The sequence below is a fragment of the Thermobia domestica genome, chromosome 17 (assembly GCF_964235325.1).
Source record: "Thermobia domestica chromosome 17, izTheDome1.hap1.1, whole genome shotgun sequence".
NCBI classification, from domain to species: domain Eukaryota; kingdom Metazoa; phylum Arthropoda; class Insecta; order Zygentoma; family Lepismatidae; genus Thermobia; species Thermobia domestica.
Window position 1 is genome coordinate 123,605,706 of NC_137470.1, and position 24,598 is coordinate 123,630,303.

At 38.4% G+C, this 24,598-nt stretch overlaps 1 protein-coding gene across 6 annotated transcripts in view; it reads right to left on the reverse strand.

Annotated features, from left to right (window-relative positions):
• LOC145674318 (sister chromatid cohesion protein PDS5 homolog B-B-like) overlaps positions 1 to 24,598 on the reverse strand; it is a 271,993-nt gene that overhangs the window by 27,870 nt on the left and 219,525 nt on the right. For 5 of the 6 annotated variants that reach the window (XM_081744213.1, XM_081744214.1, XM_081744217.1 and 2 more), the window contains 2 exons: positions 12,122 to 12,361; positions 5,592 to 5,702 (listed from right to left, as the gene is read on the reverse strand). In XM_081744213.1, the coding sequence (XP_081600339.1) occupies positions 5,592 to 5,702; positions 12,122 to 12,361 (351 nt within the window). The remainder of the gene's footprint in view (positions 1 to 5,591; positions 5,703 to 12,121; positions 12,362 to 24,598) is intronic. The other variant, XM_081744216.1, reaches the window with a different exon arrangement.

Here is a 24,598-nt window from a genome sequence, read left to right on the forward strand (position 1 = left end):
AAACTACACAGTCTTGAAAAATTATCAATACACACGAAAAGTAGCACAAATTTATAAAGATTAAATTTTTCAAAATCCTCACTAAAATGGTTATTCTTATTTCACTGCAGATAATAAATACACAAATTCTACAGCCAACGACTTCAATTCGAAAGAAACACGAAGCGTAGCACAAAATCCATTTTAATTTTTGCCATTCAAACAATTACACCTCCTCGATGTTCCCCGTACGTGCATTCCTTCTCGAGTCAGCTTGCTAAGGCAAGCTGCTTGCTGTCCTAAGCTCCGACCTTGCGCAAACGACCTACAGGCGCATAAGCAAAAAGACCTTGAGGCACTTGACCCTGAATTTAAAAGTTCATCTTCTCACAATCAATCTTACTCAAGCATTTTTTTTTTTAAACGAAATCTTTTAAAACAAAGGCAAGCTGTAAACTTCCAAATTCTGTCTCCCTTTCTGAATATATAATCAGATACATAATTAAATGAAATTTTGTTTCCTATTCATTTTTGCTTTCTTTTCCTAATCCAGGAACAGTGTTGAATTCAGACATTTTCACTCGGGGGGAATGTCAACTCCTCGGGGGGAGAGTTGTTTTTCTGTATTTTTGCAAGAAAGCAGTATATTTAACAATTCCATTCACATCTACATCTTACCTAATATTGAGACTAATTGATGATAAATATTCAATGTGAGATTATAATTTAAAAAACAACAATCGTTTAATTTTATCTAAAACATTAAATAAAAACTGGCAAAAATATTTTACACTAAACTTTAACTGCTATTTACAGTAACTACTTTTGTTATTATTTCCTATATTCAGTAGTTACTGTTTGTTACCAATGTAGAAGTTTTTAAAAAGATTTATATTAACTGAAATATTTTTTGTCCTAAAACAACATACATAGGAATATCAAAAAGTTATCATTCTTTCTCACACTTCTGATTCTAAATCAAGCATACAGGGTTTTCATAAAGTCTGGACGGATTTAATTTGCTTATAATCATAAAAATGCTCATAATGAAATCAAATAAAGTGCAAACGATAGCGGAAGGATTAAATTTTTAGTTGGCAACACTATTACCGTATCAAAGATGGCGTCGGTGAAAGAGAAAGCGCAATATGTTCTGTGGTACGAAGAGCTAAAATCACCAATTCTGGTGTGTCGAAAGTTCACCAAAGAGTTCAAAAAGCCGGCACCGACTGAGAGTGCAATCCGAAAGTGGCATGCTAAGGTCTTGGAGACAGGAAGCATCCTGGACCGTCCTCGAAGTGGGAGGCCGCCAACATCGCCTGCAGCAGTGAGCAGGGTAAGGGAAAGCATCATTCCAGCGCCGCCTACGCGAATGTGTGGACGTAAATGGCGCCCAGTTGGAGGTGTGTCGGTGAATGAACTGAGCTGGTGCAGATTACAGGTAAAAATTTAATCCTTCCGCTACCGTTTGCACTTTATTTGATTTCAATATGAGCATTTTTATGTAAATGATAAGCGAATTAAATCCGTCCATACTTTATGAAAACCCTGTATTAGCCTTGGTTTCTTCACTGCATACACATCAATAGTTTAGTTTACGAAATCTTCAGTAGAATTAGTGCCGAGTCGTGGAAAATCAGCGCTTGGCGCGAGAGTATACGATGGCACCCCGTATATATGAGTGAGGTCGACAGACCAGCCGCGAAAGGTGAGAAAATTTTAAAAAGTAAACCCTGCTTTTCCTTGATTTTGAGCACTTTTCATTACTTTTTTCCTTTCATTTTATATATGTGCACATGTGTTTCATTCCTCTGTTTTTCTTTCCTTCTTTTCTTTTCTTTTTCCCTCCCGAATTTTAAACCCCTTACTTTGGCGCCCGGGGCCGTCGCCCCGCTTGCCTCTTCCCCATGGCACGGCACTGAGCAGGATCTTCATCACCTTCAATAGTAATCTTTTACTTATATACTACTATCATATTGATAAATTCTATATAAATCTCTAACCAAGGAGGGATAACTGTTCCTCCCTGATCCCTCTAAATAACGCCCTCTGAATCTCACCCTTTAACTGAATCATTTTTAATTAAAGAAAGGTGTGTTTACTTTAACAATCGTAAAACACATTTACGTCTGTTACTTCCGATGCGAGAAATGGGACTTAGGCGCCCTATTTCAAATAATGCAAGAACTGTATATTTTCAAGAACTGAAGTCTGCTGACATCAGAGATCATATGGAATGATCAAAAGATCTTCCCTATCTTTCCTTTCCTATCTCAATCTGTGCTAGTGCTACCTACTAATATATAATATAGGGCGAGAGTATAGTACCTACTAAAATACAAACCTTTCTTCAGCAGTTAACAATTTAATGTTCTGCCAAACTCGGTCATAGCGTTAATAAATATAAGTTTTATTAACTATTTGGTGTTCTATCTTAGATGTTACATGTTTAATATTTATATAGAATGGGTCTGCGTCATTTATGTATATATTGAGAGATCGGATTTCGTCTGCACGTGCACGGAAAGAAGGCAAATAATTGGGTGAAGTAATTTCTACATTTTGTGACTGAAATTTTTTGAGTTTCTCCGGGGGGGAATGGATTTTCTTCGGGGAGGGGGGAGATTTCCCCGGGCTACCCCCTGAATTCAACCCTGTCCAGGAAGCGTGTAACGATCCCGTTACATTGACAGAAACACGACACTGAACGTATGAACGGAACTAGATTATCATTTAGATATGTGCCAAGTGACCAAGGGCGGCGATCACATTCAACATTTGTAGAATGTACTAGAAACTTGGTGAGTGTATGTATCTTTTCATGTATCATCAGTCTTTGTATGTCGAATATTGGGTCGATGCATAAGTTCGTGCGGTTCTTATATTTTATATTTTATGAACGAACTTAAAAAGTTCGTTACTGAATTCTCTATGTCTGTGTCTGTCTGTCCGGTATTTGCGATTTTTTCAATTTTGAACACTGCATTCGATAAAACATCAAAAAGTATCAGAGAAAGTTATTAAATTTTTCGTGACACTCTTACCGTTCCCGAGATATTGGCCAAAAATGCCGAATTCCAGAGATTTAAGGAGCCACATCTCGGGAACCGTAAGTCATAGATAGATCATATTGGTGTTGATCAATATCTAAAAGGATGGTAAACATTTTGGTACCAAATAGTACCCGGTGGCCACTGTCCAACTGGCCATTGGTTTGGCCAATGGCCAGTTAGCCAGTGACAATCAATTAATATCGGTACCAAAATGTTTAACATTCTATTAGCCAGGGATTGATTAACACCAATATCATCTCTCTGACTTACCGTTCCCGTGATATTGGCCAAAAATGGCCAATTTCTACATATCTAACGAGCCATAGCTCGGGAACCATAAGTTGTAGAGAGATGATATTGATGTTGATCAATACCTAAGAGGATGGTAAATATTTGGTATCAAATAGTAACCGGTGGCCACTGTCCAACTGGCCACTGGTTTGGCCAATGGCCAGTTCGCTAGTGGTCACCCATTATTATCGGTACCAAAATGTTCACCATTATCTTAGGTATTGATTAACACGAATATCATCTCTCTATGACTTACCGCTCCCGTGATATTGGCCAAATAATGGCCACTTTCTAGATATTTAAAAAGCCATAGCTCGGGAACCATAAGTTGTAGAGAGATGATATTTTGTTGTTGAACAATACCTAAGAGGATGGTAAATATTTTGGTACCAAATAGTAATCGGTGGCCACTGATTAACTGTCTACTGGCCAACTGGCCACCGTTCCCCAGATGTTGGCCAAAAATGTTCGAATTTCTAGATATTTAAGCAACCATATCTCGAGAACTGTAAGTCATAGAGAGATGATATTTTGCTAATTTTTGCGAGAAAGAGAAGAAGGTTTGGATAAAAAGATTTACTTTTACATCTAGGAACAATGACAGTTATCCTTCCCGCTCCGTATCTCCATTCTTTTTAAGTTCGTTCTGGCAATGCTCTTTGAGCATTCTCAACTGGTTTTAATTCTGCTGTTCTGTTAATACAAATACAACATAGACATAACAATACATTGCATACACATTCAAAAACTTGCGCCATTTCCCGCATTGTTTGACGAGGATTCTCATGAAGCAACTCATTCAAGCGATTTTCGTCAAAATCTGAAGGTCTTCCAGAACGTGGACCATCAGACAAAGCTTGAAAGCGGAAAATTATTTCTGTGCTGTTCTTTCAGCAATTGCTTCATTCCCGTTCACTGCACAAATTGTTCTCGCAGCTTCTGATGCACTGGATCCCCGGTTAAACTCGAAGAGTAAGATGTGACGGAAATAATCACTTTTCTCAACTTGACATTCCATATTGGTTTATCTGAAATATATACAATAATACGTTCACAATCAAGAAAACCTGTGTGTCACAACACACAAACTCCAAACTAAGGTAAACGATATAACGAATAACGATAACGATAAACAATCGCGGAATAACAATAAACAATCGCTTCACACCGCATTGTTGCCAACTTACAAGGAAACCGCTTGAACTTATGCATCGACCCAATACTTGTAAACAAATAGTGCTTAGAAACCCAATGAATCATTTAGGCTAACCCTGTATAATAAATACATTATTTGTGAATGTAAACATAGGATAATATAGAAATACTGTAATCAGTATCGAAACTACTAGGTAGATGAAGGGGATATCCACCCATGTAAAGAAATAAAAAGTATCGTAGGGTGGTGCTTATTTGGGCTGCAAAATACACTGCATGTATGGCATTTTTTCTTCTCAAGTCCATGTAATTCACCTGTAAAAATCTTTTAATTCGCACACTGACTGTTCTAAAAGAAAAAAAAAAATGCGATAAGAACAAGTAGCATTACTATTAAATACTGAAAACTTATTGTGCACAGAGAGGAAAACATCACCTTACAATTGTTCTACGGTGGTGTTTCACCAAGTCAACTTGTGACAGATACTTTGTGGGGAACTTAACATTTTTTTTTTCTGTCTCCTGTACTGGTTACACATTTACTATTTTAAAACTGCGAAGGTCTTTTCTGCGTTAAACACGAATAAAAAGAGAACAATTTCCGTCCTTCAAGATGTTACAAAAACGATGAAAAAAAAAAAAAAAAAAGGACTGTCCATGCCCGTATCTGAGTATCGATAAAAAGATAGGGGAGGCGAGGTGATTTTGAGCTTAACGTTCCGTTCCGTAGCGAGGCTCTATGAGATGTGGACCTACTGATTAACGAGAAATCCCAACCGCATGAGCTGCCGCTCGGAATCGAACCCGGGTCTCTTCGCCAAAGGCGCGTACACTAACCGCTTAGCCACGAAGGAGCTCGAGGTAAAAAGAGGGTTCTCTGCCATAATAATAAATATATTTTCGCTAGTGGAAAATATCCGTATTATGGAAGTGTTCACTAAGGAAGGTTTCACTCTAGTGCGTATTCTACAAGATAGATAAAATGAACTTGACAAATACACTTTAGTTTTAGTATGCTCATGAAAATAGGATAATCAGTATCGATTAATATATTAACAGACTGTAATATACTAATTATTACAAAACAATATCAAACTTAAAACTCGTTTTTACCTGAGAAGTAGTACTTTGTGACGGAGATGGAATTAAACTACACAGACGAGATATAGGCCTTGATGTACGCTTAGCTTGAATCTGTTCTTCAAATGGTTGAGCTTCATTCATCTACATCAAAACGAAAGGAAAAGAAAGTAAATAATCCGAACTAATTTATGAAGATGTGTAGTAGATATGTATTAATGAACATATTTGTTTGTTTTATAAGTGCTAACTTATGTAATTTTTAGGTTGTATGAAACATTCACTCTGCATTTATTTATTTTTCTAAATTTATTTTTTAAGATTTCAATTGACTGGTTGGTTGGATTAGCTTATCCTCCCTTTCAGCAGAGACGTATATGAGACATAGACCTATAGCTTAACATCAGATCCGAACCCCATGAGCTTTCACCGGGAATCAAATCCGGATCTCACACAACACAGGCGCGTACGCAAACGATATAGCCACGACGGAACTCCGATTTAAATTCAAATGTAGGTTAACGAAAGATAAATAAGTCGGGAATTATTAACACCAAAAATAGAAAAACATCTAAACTACCTACAAACGGCGAACAAGAATGTCACTTTCTGGCCAAGTGAGTAACGGGCATTGTCCAAGCATTCTCAGGTTCGTTTCCCAGAAAGAAAGGAAAGTCTCAGATATGAACCCGAATAGTGATTCGAATCCAACTTCAAGCAACAAATCCCACTTAATATAGCTGGAAATGGACTATATATATATATATATATATATATATATATATATATATATATTACTGGAATTTGAATGATTCACGGCACCAATGGGCAAACTACTGTCCACGAGTCAGAAGCAGCTCCTTAAAGGATTGTTTCCGGCCGCAATATTACTCCTAATCTCACGAATATTACTACACTCCCGAAAATTAGTGTATCCCAGTTTCAACCCGACTGTGAGAAACTTTTAGAAAGTTATTCTCACTTCCATTCATAACGTTTCCCTTCATTATCTTTCAATCATTAATAGGCTTAGTATTACAAGAATTTTGTAAAATATACCCCTGTTGCTTATAGTAAATTATACTAACTCGCTATTTTTTTCTTTTTTCTATGGCCCCGTCCAAAATTTCTTCCCCATCACTAATCTACATTTTCTGAAAGAAATTTCAAATTCACGTACACAAAGTGAATAGAGAACTCCGTCATGGCAACATGCTTACCGTACGTATCTTTGGAGAAAGAGACCCCGGTTCGATTCCAAGAGGAAGCTCATGTTGATTCAGATTCCACCTTAAGTTGTATGTGCACATCTCATACAGCCTCGCTGCTGAACAGGCCGCCAAACTTCAAATCAACGAACCAAGCAACAAAACCAACAGCGACAATGCATGTACAGATAAAAATAGACAAAACAAAAAAGGTAAATGTATACTGTCGATAGAAGCAATAGGTGTGCAAAATAATACACTCTGGTAGACAGTAACGAAGATCTGCAAAATTTCAATTTCGTGCGGTAGATTGAGGATGTCTGCTGCCATCTGACGGCGAGATCTGTAAATTTTAGCATCTTTTTTCAATGGTATAAAATGGGATATGGGTAGCTGACAGATCCGACCAACAGTCTAATAAAATCTCCGGATTTGACATCTTTATATGTCGGGTGTTCTAAAAAATGGCGCCCACCGACTAAAAAGAACTATTCTAAAACTCAAAATAAAGCAACGAATATATATAAATGTATACCTTTTGAGTCCTCATCTGGAGACCGAACTGCACTACGTGGCAACGTCGCAGGTAAAGAACCATAGAGTAGATCTACCAATCCTGCAATTAGTTACATCAATTCTTTCCTGATGACATTAACGTCGATAGACGTTGACATTACCACCACTTTTTAGCGTAACAATCGATGTAACTGCTTCATGATTTCGTAGAGTAATGCTAATGGTTTCAAGTTAATTAACGACGCTGCCACATAGTTACATTTTTCATTCCACATACCAGCTGAAGGAGATCCCGGAGGGTATATCATTATATATCATTTTGGCTTTATTTCGACCTGTAGAATACCTCTTTGCTCTTCACGGGCGCCATTTTTAGAACATCTACCGGTATAGTTATATAGTTGCGCTAGCATAGTTCGTAAGGCGTCTATTTGCCAACCGGCTGGCAGGGTTCGATCTCCGGTGGGAGTCAAGGGATTTTTGTCGTTCTACCCTCGTTTCAATGCGGCTCTGCGTTTCATTCAGCATCTATGGCAACATGGGGATAAAAGTGGCGGGAGCATGTGTGTGCCGAAGTAAAGAAAGTGTGAGCCTTTACTTCCACATTGTACAGCTGTTTGGCCTGCATGGCCTGAGGTGAAATTTACTTAGCTTAATTTTATATAATACTAGAGTCTATTAATCGCTTCGCTGGGCTAAAATAAGAAACGTTAGTAATATGTTCCGCTAGTCAGTCGCCATTTCCTATTACTAAAGCGCTCTCTGATAGACTTTTTTTTTGTCTTAAAAATTAAACGTTACTATTGTGGGCTGAATTTGGATTTAAAGGGCTTCAAAAGTGTCACTGTTCATTTCAGCGACTCCGAAAACTATGGGTTCTATATTAATATCGGTCACTTTCGATCAGTTTATGTATCTCCTCCTCTCCCAAATCGCGGAGCTGAATTTGGATTTAAGCGGCATCGGAAGTGTCACTGTTAATCTCAGCGACCCTGAAAACTATGGATTCGACACTAATATCGGTCATTTTCGATCATTTTTATATATATATATCTCGCCCTCTTACAAGTTGCGCGGCTGAATTTGGATTTAAGTGGCATCGGGATTGTCACTGTTCATCTCAGCGACCCCGAAAACTATGGATTCGACCCTAATATAGGTCACTTTCGATCATTTTTTAAATATTTCCCTTCACTCCTAAGTTGCACCGTCCAAGTGAAACGATAAAAAAACATCCCAGGCCTAAATCTCATCAATGTTGAAAATTTGATCGAGATCGGTCGGGTGGTTCAAAAGGTATGAAGCCACAAACATAGTCATTTTCACAGATATGGAAGAATAAAGATCAACAGATACCACTAAATATGTCTATGTATGCAATATAGGGCATTAAAAATGATCTCTAAGGCAAAAATTTTCAGTTTTTTTTTTCTTTTTAAAGATCTACGATTATGCACCAAGGTTAAGCGAGATGATGATAATGAAAGAAATGGTGGAATAAATACAGTGGGGAAAAAACGGGAGAATTCCAGAAAACCCACGTACACGGTGTTCGTCCGCCAGAACACTTGACACCACCTGGGATTGAACCAAAGACCGTGTATACGAGAAGTGAGTGCTCTACTACTGAACCACTGCGGCTCGCATGAGAAAAGAAGTGCAACAAGGTAAGTTATAGCAATAAAATTGTTTCATAAAATACGGTCTACCACAATATAGTAAAAACATTAACTATTCATATATATAAGTAATAGCGAGCTCAGTCATATGGCTATGCGGATAGCATGCGCGCTTTTGCATAGGACTCAGGTTTGATTCCCGGCGGGACCTGATGTGGTTTGAATCCCATGGTAAGGTGTAGAGCCACGTTCCTTGCAGCCTTGCAGATGAACGTGACGCTTCACTCAAATCCAATACAGACTAATCGAATCTAAATAATACTTAAGTCCACTTAACGAAGGAAAAATAGAAAATAATAATAAAAGGTGTAGTTTTGAAATTTGGCTCAGTTGCAGGGGTGTTCGCACTAGCGGTAAAAGTGGATCTGAAAAGATAGGGGGACGCATTATGTCTATCTTTGCCGTTTTTTTTTTTTTTTTTTTTTTTAGAAAGTCGCGGGACGCCAGATATTTTCTGGAAGTGGAGGACGGCGTCCGCCCGCGTTACCCCTGGCCCCCACTCTACACGATATACTAAAAGTTTCCAAGTGTGCGGGGTCGGCAAACAGTGGAGAGGTTTAAATTAGGGATGCACAACATTTTCCGGAATCTCGATTCCAGAAAATTTATTTTCCGGAATCGGAAATTTCACTTTCCGGAAATTTTCCGAATTCCGGAATTATCTTGACATCGGAATTTTTCCGAATTCTGGAATTATTCCGACATCGGAATTTTTGTTCCGACATCGAAATTTTCCGAATTCCGGAGTTTTTCCAATTACAGGGCGTCTATACTGTCTGACTTCGGGCCATTTTCGGCAAAGAAAAAATTGGGTAAATGGAAACATAGGCGAACACGTATCCCATTGTTTTACGAGGCACACATTCTGAATGAAAAAAATGTGTCCCAGGGTCACCCGAAGGGTCCCAGACAGGGCCCAACCAAAATTTCCAAGTGTAAGGAGGGGGGGATCAAGTAGTATATCATTGGAAAGGTATTGTGGAAAGAAACAAGATAAAGCAAATCCCGAGTCTACGCTCACCTCGTACAAAATGTCAACACAGTTGTCATGAAAAAGTCTATGACCACCATTTTGCATAGTGTGCGCATACAGTCTTGGGACTTGTTGCAGATTGTTTCTTTTCAGAATACATTTTAAACGATATACTACCTCATCCTCTTACCATTTGAAAATTGTAAGGTGGACCCTGCCTGAAACCCTACGGGGTCCCCTGGGGCAATACGTTTTCATTCAACATGTGTGCCTCAAATAATAATGAGATGCGTGTGTGCCGATGTTTCCATCCACTCAAACGTTTCCGCAAAAATGGTCTGGGGTCAGAATTTATACACTTTCTGTCAGCATGGCATGTGCTCTTGCGGACGTTTACACCAGCTTGCAGAAAAACGGATATTACTATTTGCTTCAGGGCTGCTAACATTACACATGCTTTCGTATTTGTGCGCATTTGACCGTCAAGGAAAGTACGTGAGTTCGACCGAAAAAATACGCATGAGAATAAGAGTATGAATAATGTTAGTACCCCTAAAGCGATAGGTGATATCAGTTTGTCTGCAAGGTGGTGCAAAATTGCACCAATAGATGGCGCTGCACAGGGGCAGAGAGAGCCCACCTCATGTCTACCGCTACACTACTTCCAACAGTGAAGCTGCAAACGCTAGTTCTTCGCGTGAGGAAAGGTTGAAAGTGTAGAGAGACGTCAAATGTTGAGGAGGGTGGTGATCAATCCAATGAATGTAGTGCGACTGGTTGGGGTGAAAGTGCGATGCCGTCATTAGGCAGGAATTGGTCTGGAAGATGAGACATTTGCATGTTTTCTGGAAGAATTAATTATGCAAAAATATGGAAATCAGTTACCATCCGAAAGTCTCCGAACATTAGAGCGCAGGGGTGAAGATTCTGTAGAGAATGAAGAGGAAGAAGTGAGAACGTATAATGACACTGTAAGTCCTACAAGAGACAATGAAAGTAGCCAAAGTGAATAGGAACCATCGCTGAAAAGGTGTAGTGTCGACAGTACAGTTTACTGATGCCACACTAGAGAACATATTCGAGGATTATCATGTGCGCGGATTCAACTCATAAAAAAAAAAAGCCTCCTGCAGCGATACCCAAAAATGAAGACAAAAAGCAATATTAAATGCGTGTTACAATATGTAGCAAAGAAACGGCAAAACACGGCTGCGTTCAAAGAAAATCGTACACTACAGTTAAAGAAATCAAGCAGGGCACCATAGCAAAGTTTGATGAAGCGTGAGCTATGGGAGCTAACGCCCTGTAATTATGGCACGTGCTCTACTTTGCCCTGCTCTTGCGGACGTTTACAGCATCTTGCAGAAAAACGGACATCACTGTTTGCTTCCGAACTGCTAACATTACACATGCTTTCCTTTTCGTTCGTATTCACTTGTTCGAGCCCAATTACTTTCCTTGTTAGAAACTATTGGTACTAGGAAAAGAAATCAAGTACAAAATTACACTATATTAAATTACCTACGAAAATAATCCTATACAGTTTTTCATAGGATCAATAGTTTAGAAGATAGAGGAGGAAAGAAAGGAAATATTTTAAGAATTTTCAGTAGGGAAGCCTGAGGAAAAGAAATATCTCAGTAGGTCAAGAGATGAGAGGGAATGCATATGAAGGGTAAGGGAAAAAAAGAAGGAATGTCACAAAACTGGATTTTCGAGAAAACTGCGATTTAATATTGAAAACCGCGTAAGAAGAATAGGGTTAGTTACATCTTTTGCCCCCTTTTACATGGACATTTTTACATCTACGTATGCATGGCATATACAGTCAAATAGTACCAAAAGTCACCAACAGATAAGACAAAGCACCCGAAAAATCACATACATGGACATTCCTTGTTTTTTCTCCTTACCCTTCATATGAAGGTAGGTTGTAAGTAATGACTAAACTCTGTCAGCACAGGACAGGCTTAATATCTAACAATATTTTTTCTGCAAACCATACCACAAGACAGAACTGTTATGTATACTTTCCGGAAATTTCTACCCGAAGGACCGCCATTTCTTCACCAAAAAAGTACCTTCACTCTGACGCATTTTTTTTTTCTTAAAACCACGCTCACAGGATATATAGTTTTGTTTTTGTTATACAAAGTGAAACAATATAGGAGTAGTACTATTACTTACTCTTTTGTTTGTTATACTGGATCCAAGCGCTCGCGACCGATTCGTAACTGTGCTTCTAGTTGGTGTTATCACCTGCAATTCTGGAGGAAGGTATGTCTTACTATTGAAAAACAATGTATCTTCATGCGGTTTGAAGTACTTCGATGGGATCAAGGGTTCCGAAGGATATTCCACCAGTGAACTGTGTGTTTCTTTAGACATGATGAGCTTCATGGCCAGATCACAAACTGCCCACAGTTTCTAAATGAATAAATAAAAACAGAAAAATCATATGCTTATTTTTAACTGTACAATAGAAGTATTTTTTTTTTTCTGAAGAGTAAGTGAAATTTTAATATAAGTGTATCAGTATATTATGTCAAAAATTAAGATGAACTTTTAGAATTAGATTCTTGCCTTGTACGTTTCTTTTTAACGGAAATTTAACTAGACAAAATGCCCGTTCTTCCCACAGGAGATATAGGTTTACGGAAAATCTTTGAATCCTCTTCCCCCTTAGGACACGCGCTTCATTGAAAGTGTAATGATATAAAATAAAGAAGATACTCTAATTTTGGCGTCAATTTTAAAACACTGTATCCCATAGAATACCCCCTGTAATCAAACTCGTATGATTAAAAAAAAAAAAAAAAAAAAAGACACCTTGAGGTGGGAATTTTTAAAAATAAATCTTGATTTACTTTGCTTCTGTAACATTATAACAATAGTTTTTGGTAGATACAACGAGGACACGTTCTCGGAATTTCATAATTTTGAACAGTGCTGCTAACTTCACTAGCGCTTTGGAAGCGCGGTGGCTCAGTGGTAGAGCGTTCACCTCCGGTGCTTGGGGTCCCTGGTTCGATCCCAGCTCGTGCCGTGTTGACTTTGTGGTGGACAAACACCGTGCTCCTGGGTTTTCTTGCGATTCTCCCGTTTCCTCCCATTTTCTTCATTTCACCAATTCATTCATTTTTCAGGAAGGCGCGGTGGCTCAGTGGTAGAGCGTTCACCTCCGGTGCTTGGGGTCCCTGGTTCGATCCCAGCTCGTGCCGTGTTGACTTTGTGGTGGACAAACACCGTGCTCCTGGGTTTTCTTGCGATTCTCCCGTTTCCTGCCATTTTCTTCATTTCACCAATTCATTCATTTTTCAGGAAGGCGCGGTGGCTCAGTGGTAGAGCGTTCACCTCTGGTGCTTGGGGTCCCGGGTTCGATCCCAGCCCCCGCCAAGTGAACTTTGTGGTGGACAAACACCGTGCTCGTGGGTTTTCTCGGGGTTCTCCCGTTTCCTCCCACTCTCTTCATTCCACCATTTTCACTCATCTCTCATCATCACCGTCTCCTTTAGCCTAACCGGCATAACCGTGGGACGTTAAACTTAAAGATTTCATTTCATTTTCATTTTCATTCATTTCTCATCGTCACCATTTCCTTTAGCCTAATTGGCATATGCATGGGACGTAAAACAAAGATTTCATTTCCTTACTACCGTTTACCATACCTCCAAAACGGTTTGAAATATCAAATTGTAGTAAACGACATTATTATCTTCACATCTTGTGAGAACCATAGGTGCAACTGAATGAGGTACTTATGTAAGCAGTTTTTCGAAATAAAGGTTTCTGAAAAAGAAGTCACATTTTCACTTAGTTGTAAGCAGTGGTGCTATTCAGCCGGTTCGCTAGAACCGGTTGTTAAAATATTCCGAGTTCGTAGAACCGTTTGTTATACCCAGATATAAACACACACACGCATGACCTAACCAAGAGTGAAAGAAAGAAGCCAAACAAATTCGTGAAAACACTTCTGTACTTTTCCCGCTCGCTTGTGTTGTTGTGAAAACAAACAACTTACAATTGTTTCAATTCAATGGGTAGACAGAAATTTGAACGGACAGATGGAAATTTGAATATGAATTCCAGGATTTTGTCCGGGATGCTGGATTTGTGAATGTAATGAATGTGATACGCATCTAAGGGGTCGTCCACATATTACGTAACGCGGCAAGGGGGGAGAGAAGGTTCGCTCTTGCGTTACGAAGGAGGGAGTTACGAGGGAGGAGGGAGTTAACGTCTCTGTTACGTAACGTGTTTTTTTCTGTAATCTTTATTTTTATTCTCAGGTTTATATGCAATCTTTTAAACAAATAATTTTATTCAGTTCTTTTCATTTTTATAAATAAATATTTATATTGTTTTGGAAAACTGAGAACATACAGCCTGAATAAATTGAATCATGCAGAAGGGATTTGAAGACGCTACTAGACACCAGCATGACTGATGACAAACCCTGTCGCATTACAATACAATAAAGATTTGTTTTGTGACTATCGCCGCAATGCACTTACGATGCACACTGTTCTGGAGTTAGTTGTTAGCGCTCGCAACTACCGCTTGAAATTGCCCTCGCATTCCCACTCGCATCGCTACTTCTGAGAATAGATTTAAAACTTTTGATTTGGATCATTACCCACTCTATTCTTCTAAGGAGTTTCGAATATGAAACAGAAGAAACTCTTTTTCGTGAAATAATATTTTCCGCAATAGAACGATCCAAGCAAAATAATATATTAAAAATTGAATTCGTCGGATATTCACTGAATTTTGTATCTTTAGATTTGAATTTCCCAAGGGAAATAGAGCTTATTCGCATTCTGATACTGATTTAGGACAATAATCTGAAAAGGGGTAAACTGAAGTCCAAAGAACATAGCCGAAACCTGGTTCACAAACGAGATATCCCTGCTCCTTCACGTGTGCAGCCACGTCGAATTTGTGATCTACGAGAAAGAGAACTTCTTTGTATCGCCGACACTGGGAAACTTCAAATACTTAAAGCATTCTGAATTCCAGAAAAAAGAGGTAAATATCAGTTCTCTAGATACTGTTTCACCTGCATCTTCCTACAGCACTTCCTTCATGCCAATCATCGGTGACCTAAGAGGTTGGGTGCGATCTCCTTGGGGAAACGACAGTATGGAAAAACTAAGACTGGTTACTTAAACAACCTTATGTGGTTAAAATATTATTACGGTACTACCAGTTTCTAAAACTTTAATTTGTTGGCGAAAAAACACGACAAATATATTCAAAATACAAGCAACTTTTGTAATGAAAAATTCTGCCATTAAAATTATTATTTTTTTTTTATTGTGATAACCCCCAAAATAAACAATTGGTGAAAAAAATCAAAAAGCGTTACGTAACAAAGGGGGAGAGGTTCAGCCTTGCATTACGAAGTGTGACAAGGGAGAGGGTGGAGGTAAAATTGATCAAAAACATCATTACGTAATATGTGAACGACCCCTAATGCCTATTACGTGTACTACTTATCTGCAACACGTTTTTGAATGTCTCCAGTGTCTTCATTAGTTCTCGAGATGTGTACCTTCGAAGCAATGTGTACAAAAAAAAAGTGGCCTTTTCATGGATATCTTGATCGATTGCTTGACATGGCCAACCATTCCTCAAAATATGGCACTTTCCTGGTGGGGAACCCTATTATATCAATATATATATATATATATATATATATATATATATATATATATATATATATAGAGAGAGAGAGAGAGAGAGAGAGAGAGAGAGAGAACTGGTTGTTAAAGATTAGAATAGCACCACTGGTTGTAAGTTTGTTCCTATTCATTTGAAATCCGTCAGATCATAATCATGATCATAAGGACTTTGGATGTACATTGCAAAGTCCGTCTCACTTCCCTTATTACTGAAGTATTTAAAAGCCTTTAAAATTTGTAATTTGTGATACTATAGCATCCTTAGTTTGCTACACTGGACATCAAAAGTGGTATTGCAAAATTTCGTTTCCTATATGCATTTGAAACGTGTAACAATGTGACGTAGTGCTATTTGGAAAAAAAATAACTATGCTGGGTTGGCAACTCTGTTAACCTGTTGGTATTGTTAGATAACGTCTCCTTCCCAATATTTACACTGTACAAAGTTTCAGTGTTATTTGTTCAGTAGTTTAAAAGTTAGAAGGACATATCAATATACACGATCCAACCTGTATATGTCTATATACAGGGTGTTTATGAATTATACCGACAAACTGTAACAGTTGATTCCTCACATCAAAATAAGAGAAAAAGTTCATATGTGGGGAAAAGTACATAGTTTCAAAGCTGCTGCTGTCCAAAATCGTAGAAAACCTAAATCTTAACAAACGAATTCGAGAATCCGTGGAGTGGCGGTCCATATCAGCGTAAAGGAAGTCATACATACGCAAAAAAATAAATTCATATAATTTGCAGAGGGTGTGCAAAGGATTCTCTTGAGGGTGTAATTTCCAGACTTGCTCTCAATAGAACTTTCAGATACGCTCTGATTTCAAGGTGAGTCCAAAGTAGGCAAAGGGTAAGCCTTGACAACAGTGGATACGGGATGCTTCGGTGGGAAGGCAGAAGTATTAGGGTTCGCCAGCTCCACGGTTCCTCGTGCTCGGAATAACATGTGCTGCAATGTATTTTGTCACAGTATATTTCACGTTTTCTTTTGTCGTAAGAGTCAAACGCAACATCGCCACACATATTCCGATCATGAGGGGTCATGGTGCTGGCAGTCTCTGACCTCTCGCCGAAGCATTCGTATCCAGGGTTATCAAGGCTTACCTTCTGCGTACTTTGATCTCACCTTGAAATCAGAGCATACGAGGGGGTGCTAATAAAGATTGAGCCTTACCACAAAAAAATGAGCTAGGAATCTGAAATTAGCAAGATATATAGGGCAGGATATGTGTAGACTATGTTGCAAAATGCAATGTTCTATGATAATTAACATCCTTTTCATTTCAGAAGTGAACATGGCTGCACCTCTAGTAAGCTTCAGTCCAGAGAAGCATAGGACCGTCATGAAGTTTCTCTTCCTTCAAAGGAAAGGTGCGACGCAGATCTACAATGAAATGAAAAACTTTGGGGGACTGTGGACCATCATATACAACTGTCAAACGCTGGGTGGCAAACTTTAGAACTGGTCATTTTGATATTGAAATTGCGAAACCCAGTGGCAGACCTGCTTCTGTCTGTTCCCGAAAATATGCAAGCCATCCAGAACACGATAATGTAAGATCGTCGAATATCAGCCAAAAGGATTGCTACATGTTTGGGCATATCACGTGAAAGAGTTGGTACTATTATTCATAATGATCTGGATATGAGGAAGGTTGCAGCAAAGTGGATGCCCAAACTTTGACGAAGGAACAAAAGCAGGAAGGAGTGAAAACTTCGCGGACAGTTTTGGAACATTTTGCAAGAAGTGAGGTTGGTTGTTTGGAGAAACTCGTAACTGGGATGAGACGAGCATCTATTGTTTTGATCCCAAGACTAAAGGACAGTCTAGGGAATGGAAGCACAGTTCTTCCCTCCAGCCAAAGAAGTGCCGTGTGCAGAAGTCTGCACAGAAACAAATGGCAACAATTTTTTGGGATAAGGACGGAGTTCTGCTGGTGGACTATCTTCCAGTGGGTGTAACCATTAATGCAGCATACTACTGTGGTCTCTTGAGGAAGTTGCGCGAAAACATGGCAGACAAACGTCGTGCTAAGCTCTCCAAATGTGTTCTGCTTTAGCACAATACCTCCTCACAAGTGACATCTGAATCACATGACACATTGGCCACCCTAGGCTTTCAAGTGTTGTCTCATCTTCCTTATTCGCCTAACTTAGCACCATCCGAACATTTCAAAGCACCGTTTTCAGTGTGTTCAAGCAGCAACTGATGCTACAGATGAGTGGTTACAGCAGCAGACAAATTACTTCTATTTACAAGAACTTAAAAAGTTGCACGACAGATGTCGCAAATGCATTGACCTACTAGAGGAATATGTGGAATAGTATGGGAGTTTCAGCTTCGATGCTCAATTTTTCCTTGGTAAGGCTCAATCTTTACCAGTACCCCTCATATCTAAGATTTCTGTTGAGAATATGTCTGAGAATTCTTTTGGACAACCATTCCGTATTGATGAAATAAGCATTTTTAGATCGCATATGCATGACTGCCTTTACGCTGATATGGACCGTCACTCCGTGGTTTTTCGAATTCGAGATAATGCGTATTGAAATTTAGCTTTTGCATGAATTTGGACAGCTCTAGCTCTGAAGTTATGCACTTTCGCCACAGGTACATATGAACTTTTTCTCTCATTGGACTTCCAAACTATGCCATGCATACGTGCCGGAAATCTTATAGAACGGCTTTGTCCGTCTGTTTGTCAACAGGTATTGGAGTAAAAACGCAGATATATCGAGAAATGGTTTCTTGTAATAGGTTCAACATCTTATGGATAGGATCCACCTCCTCCCTTAATTTCTTATTCAAACCGAAAGTGGTTGAAATTAGCCATTTCTGGTTTCAACGTAGAACAAAAGCCGTAATAGATAGTGACAAGCTGTTCTCTGCAATCGAATTAGCAAGGGAACATATCACCATTCGCAGAAAAGTTTTTTTTTTCTTTTTTTTTCAGTCAATTCCGAGTCCTAAAATGAGGTTCCATATGCTGGACTATACTCTGTTCAAACTGAATGAGTAGAAATCAACTGTTTCCGGTTTTCACGTTTATCGCAATGTATATATCGTCACTGCGCCTTGAAGAACCGCTATGTGTTAAAACCACAACTTTTCAGGAGAAGCAGAAAACATTCCAAACTCTTAAAATTTTGCCAGATATACACGGAAACACTTGAAAAATATAATGAAATTGATTCTGCGTATTTTATGCACTGGACATTGTTGTAGCCTGCTTCAACAATATTATATTACTATTTTTGTGTTTACGTAACACACGTCGGTTTGCCTTTCGCGCCTTTATCAGCACATAGAGGATCAATACGTACGTGATGAGAACTTGAAGCCTTTAATTTCAATCTTTCACATTGCTGTGGCGAAACAATTGAATATTCACTTATCACATTATAAGGGACGCTGCCTGACAACTTTCACGTTTATTTGCACGGCATAACTCATTTTCGACAAAAATGTTACATAGCAGTTCTTCGAGGCACATCGATGATATATATATATATATATATATATATACAGGGTGGGCCATTTTAATTAATCCACGGAAATATCTGAAAAATGATAAAACATAGAAGAAATGTTTCAAGTACACGTTATATATTGCTAAGGGGGAAACCCAATTCCGCCAAAAGTACCTCTCTCCGCCCCCCTCCCTAAATGGGGGTAACTTTGAAATGTCAAATGGGAACATGGGTCGAGTAATACCTCGTTCGAAAGGTCTTGGAAAACTGAGTACCGCTGTACCAAAAGATGTTCCATATTGTGCACCGGTTTCAATATGGCCGCCATAATATGGTTCGGAAACTTCAGTACCCGTAGTGTGAAAACCATGGAAGGTAAATGAATGGAACAAAATTGAAATACGTAAATATCATAGAGCATATCGAACGGTGTGGTCCCTGTGATCCCAGTGGCCTCCCTAAAGGGGTCTTGAAGGCTAACTTCAAAATTTCAAATAGTAACATGAGTCGAGTGGTACCTCGTTCGATAAATCTTGCAAAATCTAACATATTGCAGGAGAAAACGATTGATGTGAAATGGCAGTGTTCTCAAAAGGCCGCCGAAACATAGTATCCGTGTCAAAGAAAAGGTTTAGTACCCGTAGTATGAAAGCGATTGGAGATAAATCAACAAAAGAAAATCTGGAGTAGCTAACTGACGTAAGGCACATCGAGAGGTGTTGTCGGGGTGACTCCAAGGGCCAACTGAAAGGTATCCGGGGCCAACTTGAAAATTTCAAATAGCAGCTTGAAGCGAGTAACATCACGTTACATAGACAAATTAATATCAAACAGCTTCTGTAAGAAAATTTTCGACATGAGACACCGTTTTTAAAATGATCGCAAAGACATGGTGACTGTCTAAGAAAACGTCTAGTGCCCATAGTATGAATACGGTTAGACATAAATGAAAATAACGAAAATTAAATAGGAAAATCACGGAGGCGTTTCAAGGCTCGAGAATGATACGACAGAGATAAAAATATTATAGTAAAATTGCCATAATGTATAGAGAGAAATCCAAGTCCTGCAAAATAATTTCTCCTTGTGCTCTGTATGTGAGTGGGGTGGAAAGTAAAGTGAAAGTTCAAACGAGAACAGTACTTTAATTCGTAAATTAAGGCTAACCTTACAAATAGATATGGTGTGGTTGAAAAATTTGTTTGTAAGGATGACGCTGTAGTGACCAAAAAAAGAGAAACTTTTATGCAATGCGTGCTGGTTATTCAGAAAGCATTTCGGGGATATACGTACACACCGTTTCGTCCCTCAAGCTCACAATATGACATCAATGCTAATAGTTAATTAAAATGTAACTGTGGCCATCCGCGTTAACTTAGTGCACCAATTCTCTGTGCATGAAGTCTGCCTTCCAAACAGCATTGGGTAGGTCAAGCTTACGCCCAAACCGTTGTCCGGTCGGACATTGAAATTTTGAAGTTAGCCCACAAGACCCCTTCAGGGAGGCCACTGGGATCACAGGGATTATATCATTCGATATGCCCTATGATATTTACGTGTTTCAATTTTGTTCCATTCATTTACCTTCCATGGTTTTCATACTACGGGTACTGGAGTTTCCGAACCATATCATGGCGGCCATTTTGAAACTGGTCCACAATATGAAACATCTTTTGGTACAGCGTTACTTAGTTTTCCAAGACCTTTCGAACGAGGTATTACTCGACCCATGTTCCCATTTGACATTTCAAAGTTACCCCCCGTTACCCCCATTTAGGGGGGGGCGGGGGGTACTTTTGGCGGAATTGGTTTTCCCCCTTAGCAATATATAACGTGTACTTCAAAAATTTCTTCTATGTTTTATCACTTTTCAGATACTTGCGTGGATTAATTAAAATGGCCCACCCTGTATATATATATATATATATATATATATATATATATATATATATATATGTGTGTGTGTGTGTGTGTGTGTGTGTGTGTGTAAACCGGTAACATATAGCGAAAAGCGGCTTTTGGTAATCCACTGAGAGTCCATCATCACCTGCAACACTTCAGCAAATTCGGGAATGGTTGAAATTTACTAGTACTTTTGGTTTAAATACTGATTTCCATAGAGTGAAAACAATGAATGATATCGAGAAGCGATATTCTCCAATCGATTCAGCGTCCCAAGAATAGGTTTCATCTCCTTCGTTACCACCGTTTAAATTGGAAGTGATAGAAATCAACCGTTTCTGGTTTTAACGTTGATTGTCATAGCACAAAAAATGTAACAGATAACGTTTTTTTTTTTTTTTTTTTGTTTTAAACAATCGATTCAGCGTCTCAAGAGAACATAACGTTACCACCCACAACACTCTACCGAAATCGAAATCGGTTGGAATTTACTAGTACTTCTAGTTTCAATATATATATATATATATATAAAGATAGATAGAGAGAGAGAGATAAAACGGTAAGGGATATCAAAAACACTGTTACTGACAGAGATTCAATGAGTTTTGTCTCAAATATTACCTATCTGTTTAAACACTAAATGGTGAAAATATACGATTTTTTGGTTACAACACAGATCGCAGAAAGGATAAAATGGAAACAGTGACAACCACATTTTTCATATAGATTCAGTACCAAGAATACGTTTCACCTCAGATTTTGTTATTTTTATTTCAACCGGAACTGACAAACATAAATTGCCACTTTCGGTTTTAATGTTAACCTCGATACGGAAAAAATAGTAAGGGATAGCAACTAATGGCTTTTTGATATGTATTCAGCGTCCGAGGAACAGGTTCTATTTTTGATCTTAATGTACTGCAACAAGTAATTATAAACGAACTACTTCAAGTTTGAGTATTGAATTCGCGTAGCTGGGAAGTCTATCATAGTTTCACTCTGTGAAATGAAACTCACTTCTTCTGCTGTGAGTTTTGTCGATATAGTTCATTAACATCGTATAATATAATTATCCACAATCGTAGTGTGAGTGGAAAACCAATTATTAATTTAAGCAACTTCTGTCAGAATTTTTTAAATTTACAACTTCGTGCAACATTAAATGTGAACAATAAAGTATTCTTTCGGAGAACTCAAAGCACTTCTAAATGAATTTTAGCCAACAGTTCTTTTGTCGGTTGCTTCGTTGCATATTCCCAATTCTAAATACCGTAATTTTGAAAATCCATGAACATAATTTCAAGTGATGAACGCTTCTTCAACTGTTATTTATTAGTTAATACAAATATGTAACTTTCGCTACGAAGTATTACAAAATCTGATAATAAAGTTCTAGGATTGATGCTCGTACTTTGTAACTGCTACTGACTAAAAATTGTTTATCATGTGTAGGATGCACAATCATAACAGTTGAAGTGGGAGAGGGAGACAGGAGTTTTAAAAAAAATCGCACTGGAATGTTTCGTAATAAAGAGTTCACATATATGAACATCCATAACTATTGCACTACCAGCTGAAATGTCCGTTCTTCACACGGGAGAAATAGGTTTATGGGAAATATTTGAATCCATTTCCGCCTTAGGATACTTATTTCAATGAAAATGTAATGATAAAAAATACAGAAGATGCTCTACTGTTGGCATATATTTTTGAAACATCGTATCCCCACAAAATACGCCATGTAGTCAAATTGATGATTTAAGAACCCAGCTTGAAGTGAGTACTACGTACTGAAAGTAATTTCAAATGGATCAGCTGTTTTCTCGACCCCGAAAACTATGAATTCGACACTAATCTTAGTCATTTTTAACATATTTTTTTCATCCCTTCTCCCTTTCTCTCTGAAGATGGGTTGAACTTGGACTTAAAGGGCGTTGGGAGCGTCACTATTCATTTCTGCGACCACGAAAGCTATGCATTACCCAATAATCACTGATATAAGTTGTTCTAGGTTATTTCTACATGCCACCTCTTCTAACTCCTACCCTTGAGGTGTCTTACTCCAATGATATTTTCTCCAGATTGTAGGTCATATGTCTAACAAGGTACATTCGCGAACTGTCCCCTCGGGATTCGTGTAAAATTGATTCAAATGCAAAGCTGTCCATGGCCCAATGTGTATTGTACTAATTTTAGCGGCCCATATAAGTAATGTGTATATTTATGGGCCTTCATATATCCGGAATTCAATCATACACTACTATAACGCTCGGACACAAAATTGCTTTCAGTTTCTTTAGATGTAATGAACATCAATTGTGGACATATGCAAAACAAATTGTAACAAGTACTGCTTCTCTGACACACGTTACTCACCCCGGCCGCTATCTTGAATTCGCCATATTCAGTTTAACTTTGTTTTTCAAATGGTAATAGGTGCAAGTGATACATCAAATTCATGTACAATTTTCTCGAAAATTCGCTGGTGTAGTGAATTTTACCGTAGCTTGTACCGTTTGGAAGGTATTGCATATTTAATCCCTCCAGGCACTTCGCGAATAGACATTGCAGAGTAATATCTGTTACACTTACACTTTTGATGTTGACAAATAAAAACAATTTCTAACTGGAAAAATACTGTAGGTATAAACAAACTCTTTACAACATTGGTGTCATAACCTTATTACATTTCTGTTAGTAATTGTTATCACTTCCATGTTATACAAGGAAGTATTGTATTACAGTCAGAATGTCTAATGTAAATCCAGATACAACCAGATTTGGATAAAGACCTACGATTTCCGTATTGACGTCTGTGCGTCTGTATGCATGCACGGAGCCCTGCACAACTTTCTATTTGGTACAATATTCGTGAAGTGACATTTAACATGGAATATTTTGCAAATGGTGCAAGTTACTGTAAAACTCTCTACAGCAATGAATTTCCCAGAAAACTATACATGAATTTGATGTATCACTTGCACCTATTTCCATTTGAAAAACCGAAACTTGAATCCAATATGGCGGACGGGGTGGGTAACATGTATCAGAGAAGCAGTACTTGATCCAATTTGTTTTGCATATGCCCACATTCATGTTCAGTTACATCTAAAAGAAACTAAATGAAATTTTGTGTTCTAGCGTTATAGTAGTGTATGATTGAATTCCGAATATATAAAGGTTCATAAATACACAAATAACTGGTATGGGCCGTTAAAATTAGTACAATACACATTGGACCGCGGAGAACTTCGCATTTGAATCAATTTTACACGAAACCCGAGATTGTAAGATAGGTTGAAATCACTCCAGACGTTCCAGAGTTACTGGCAGTTTTCGGTACTTTTACCTTTTATCATCCTCCCCAGGGTACTAATGGGAGCTGAACGGATTTAAACGGCGACTTGAGTGTCACTATTCACTTTAGTGACATTTTAGTGACCACACTCATATCAGTCATTTGAGATCACTTTTATGTGTCACAATCTCTTACTCCCTTAGCTGTGCTACGGGACTTACCCCACTGGGGACTGAAGTTGGAATTAAAGGGCATCGGAACTGTCACCACTCAACTTAAGGACTCCAAAATGGATTCGAC